Source organism: Limulus polyphemus, unplaced genomic scaffold (genome assembly GCF_000517525.1).
Source record: "Limulus polyphemus unplaced genomic scaffold, Limulus_polyphemus-2.1.2 Scaffold1486, whole genome shotgun sequence".
In the NCBI taxonomy this organism is placed as follows: Eukaryota; Metazoa; Arthropoda; class Merostomata; order Xiphosura; family Limulidae; genus Limulus; species Limulus polyphemus.
The window spans coordinates 244572-249058 of NW_013667096.1; the positions used below are offsets into that span (position 1 = coordinate 244572).

General features: G+C 28.7%; 1 protein-coding gene across 2 annotated transcripts in view; it reads left to right on the forward strand.

Annotated features, from left to right (window-relative positions):
* Positions 1–4487, forward strand: part of LOC106463797 (casein kinase I-like) — an 82157-nt gene that overhangs the window by 67757 nt on the left and 9913 nt on the right. For both annotated transcript variants that reach the window (XM_013923863.2, XM_022391403.1), the window contains exon 8: positions 840–923. In XM_013923863.2, the coding sequence (XP_013779317.2) occupies positions 840–923 (84 nt within the window). The remainder of the gene's footprint in view (positions 1–839; positions 924–4487) is intronic.

Consider the following 4487-nt stretch of genomic DNA (forward strand, 5'->3'; position numbering starts at 1 on the left):
ATGGTTTGTATATATCGTGTATATACATATATGTTATTCATACATTCGGTGTATAGGACGCAAACAGATTTTGACAACAAATTTTGGGGTAAAAAAGTGCGTCTTATACACCAAAAAATACGTTATGTCACAGTATGATTAAACCACTTTGTACATGATTTATAATCTTACAAGTTTGATCTCAACGTTCCAACTACAATAGCTTAACAACTGCAGTTAGTTTATTAAGTGATTCTGAAGAGAGGTATAATGGAATTTGTCATAATAAGTTGTGAGATCAGTGAAATCTTATAAAAAATAATGAAAAACAGAGTTACCTATACTTAGAGAGCAGTGTCATTCATCATTAAAAACAGTCTCCTACATGAGTAGAAGGAATGTACACTCAACAGAAGTTATGTTAGTACAATGTTATTTGATAGCTCTTGTTTTCTCATACTCTGTATGTACATATGATGATGATAATTTTCAATGTCCAACAGGTTTGATGGAGGGTACAATTAGAACATGTGGCTCAATTCCATTTTCGTTTTATTTAATATATTATTAAATGTCAGTGCTCCATTAAACAGTAGTATATTTTTGTTTGGGTAACCTATTCATAACAACTTTGATGTCAGTTAATTCCACAAAAATAATGTTCTAATTGTTATAATAGTAACTAAAACCTATAAGGCATATTATTGATTAAGAATGAAAAGTAAAAAACATGATTTAAACAGGTTTATCCAAATTTTGGGTTCTCACAAGATCCCAGACTTAATAGCATTTACTTTTGCAAATTAGAAATGTTTGTCTTGTACGAATGTTTCATTTCTAATTCTTTGGTATTTTAACAGTCGACTCCAGTGGGTTCTCTTCAGACAGGACATGAAGTAATAGTTTCACCTAACAGAGAAAGACATGTCACGTCAAATACAAGGGTAATTCTTATTTTAAAAAACATTATTTTTCTAGTTGGTGTTATGAGTAATAATTGTGCCTTAGTCTAGTTTGAGATTAAAATGTTACTTGTGTGTATATTTTACATATTGAGCACAGGTTGCAGGTAGTGTTCAGCTTTAATTTAAAGTATACCTTATTAAAAATAAAAACAAATTTCCATAAATATTGTGTATCTCATACTGTTCCATATGGCCCTCATTTTAAAAGAAATCTTACTTGCACAGAAAATCCTATTTAACACAGAAAAATCAGTAAAATATGGATAACAATGACTGTCAAAACACTAAAGATTCTATACAATAGGACTTGTATAAGTTACTACTGGAACACAGCATCTGTATAAAGCATTGCTGCATTTATTAAATGGAACCTTTGCAGTTACTGAAATGCACCACCTGTTAAAATAGTACAGTTACTTGAAAATAGAATCTGTTTATCTTATGGAAATGAACTTGGTCAATTTAACCAATCTTGCAACAAACATACTATAACTCTGTGAAGTGTCATTACAAAATTTGGAAATCTTTTAGTAAACATTATAAGTCTGTTATGTTAAAAAAAACAAACAATTTTTTTTAATAAAGTATTTCTACTAAAGATTTGTTTGTGAGGGTAAGAAACCTTTACTGAGTGAGTATGTGTGAAAGATGAATTACATGATAAGAATAGAAATAGCTTTTTTGATCTTACAGTTTTCATGTTTCATTTTTATAACTATAGAACCTTCTAAGTGAAATCCAAAGTTTTTTTTTGGTAGTCTTTATATTTTTTTTATCTTGTATTTTCTCTACTGTATAATGCTATCTGTAGTGAAATCATTAATGTACAGAGATGGCAAAAACTTCAAAAATCTGAAATAAAATACCCCTTTTTTTGTTTCTAGAATAACTGATTGAGACAGACAGTTACAATTATTTTTCCTAATAGCCTCAGATTTCTGAATTTTCACTCGTGCTTGATTTTAATTTTACTATTTTACAATGCCCTTTAGACCTATTCTAAACCTGTGATAGACAATTAACTATAGCAGGAGAACCTAACGTAAACAACTGATTGAGTTACAGCTACATGATGATGCAGTTAGCTTGAACTGTTCATTTGAATTTCATTTATTTTATTTTCATTAAAACAGTAATAAAAAAGTATACATTAAAAAGCAAGATATTCTGGATTTACATTAAAGTTGAAATCCATTTCAGTAATTTGTATTCAAGAGTGTATTCCATAGCACAAGTTCTTTCATACTATGCTGTTTCTCCTTAAAATCCTTAATGTTCCTTTCAATTATGCATTTCAGAACAAAAAATATGCATTAGGCACCAGAGTAGAATATCCCAAAACTACTATTTAATCCTTTCACATTGGGCTCATGTAATTTGCAGAAAATGTGTCCTGAATTTCACTTGTGCAATAATACATATGGTGACTCTGTGATTTCTTAATGTAACCTCTCAAAAACTGGTAAGATTTTGTTAAAGATCATAAGTATCTTGTACAGAAAAAATGAAATTATTTTAATTAAGTGTTTTTACTAAAAATATGTTATTTATCTATTGTTGTCACTTGCACTGAAACTTATAAATCAAATGCAAGGTGATTTTCATTTTAAGTATAAAAATACTTTTCTTCATCTTATATTTGTCATATTTCATTATCATCAACATACAGTGCAATGAAATGATTAAAATCGGGAAATAGAAAAAAAACATACCTTTTAATTTTTTGTAGAATATCTTTAAAATATTTTTCTTTTGTTAACTTCATAATTTTCAGTATTTTTCTTTTCACATATGGTTAATTTTTACCTTTACTATTTATTATTCATCATAACACAAGTCAACTGTGCCCTTGTGACATATTAGTGTCTCTGGGAGACATGCACAACCCTTTAGCAAAATTTTCGTTCAGCAAGTAATATTGTAAGCCTTGAGAACTGATGCAAAGTATGATGTATATCTAAAAAATGTTTAAAACTTTCAGTTATGCATTTTAAAACTGAACTAATACGTAATTAACTAAAATATAAAAGTAAGACCTAAATACAATTTAAACTGTATCTCTAACTATAACATATTTAGGTAAGAAACAACTGTAAATGCTATAAACAATCAAGCAACCATCAATACTACAGTCAGTTACATGTACTCTGTAATGACAACTATGTGCCAATTTCAAAATAACTGTTGTTAGATTATAGTGTAAAATGAGCTTTTTCTAATGACTATATACATACATATGTAACCTCCGAATGTAGGTTATAAAACTCAAATCTGTTGAAGGTGAGTGTGGCACCTGTCAGAGGTTGACAAAATTTATTACTTGTTTCAACTGCACTCATTCAGAGAACTTTGAAATGTATGAATCAAAAGGTTATGTAAGCAACTTGATGTCTAGACATACCTATACTCATCTACCATTGTATTATTGAAGATACAGAGAGCCAAAGTAGAGTATTTTCATAGCTCGTTGGTCACATGACAATACCTCTGAAGTTTTAAGTGTTTTTTTAAAGGTTTCTTTTGAAATAAAAAATTAAAACTTAGATAACATAAAACTTTGAATCATAGCATACATTATAATATTAATTTCTTTCATATACGTTGATTGTAAAGGTGTTTAATTAAATTTTGGATGTAACACAGTGACTTCTGCGGAAGAGTGTTTAAAGGGGTACATGTTGTGAAAGGGTTAATTGGATCTCTGACTAAGCTATAAATAGTTAAAATTCTTTTAGTTTCTCAAAGTTAAATACCACAATTGTAAACAATGAAATTGAAGCTAAATGGCATCAAAAAAAAAGCTGCCCTTCCTGTTGGTAACAAATATACCATTAGATATGTCAGAAAAATGTCATATGTGTCATATGGGTTTGACATTTTTTTTATATTTCAGTAAGGAAAGTAGGCTGAGGATTTTGAATTTATATTTTGGTTTTTCAATGTCTATAATATGCGTTTCTAATTAGTAGGGTACAGAAAATTAAGAGTAAAAAGAAAATCTAAAATTGGCAATTTGTAGTGCAAATATGTCATGTGACAAAGAAGTGAAGAGTGAGAATTCATTTAACTTTTTTGAAATGGGATGGGTCAATTCAACCTAGTCACATGACCTTCTGTACTCGTTTAAAGTTGACATCAATTTAATACTTATAACTCTCTATATATTGGGTATATCTTCATGAAACTTGGCAGTCTTTCAGTTAATATTACAGTCTTTCACATACAAAAAGCCGTATTTCTTAGTGAAGTACTTTAATGAAATAAAATAAAGTTTTGTCCATGAATATATTGAGCATTTGTTTTGAATAGTCCATGTGCAAAGTAATTTTCACGTTAAAATTAAAATTCTTTTTGTCATCTCAAATTTCTTTTCTGTAATCCCTAAAACCTCCTAAATGCATTTCAAACGTTTTTTTTCACTAAATCCTCATAGTTTATATGTTATATCTACCCTAATCTCAAAACTGGATCGGTCAATTCAACTGATCTCATAATCACCAAAAAAAAATTGACATAAACCTAAATTAACCATCTTTTCTTTCT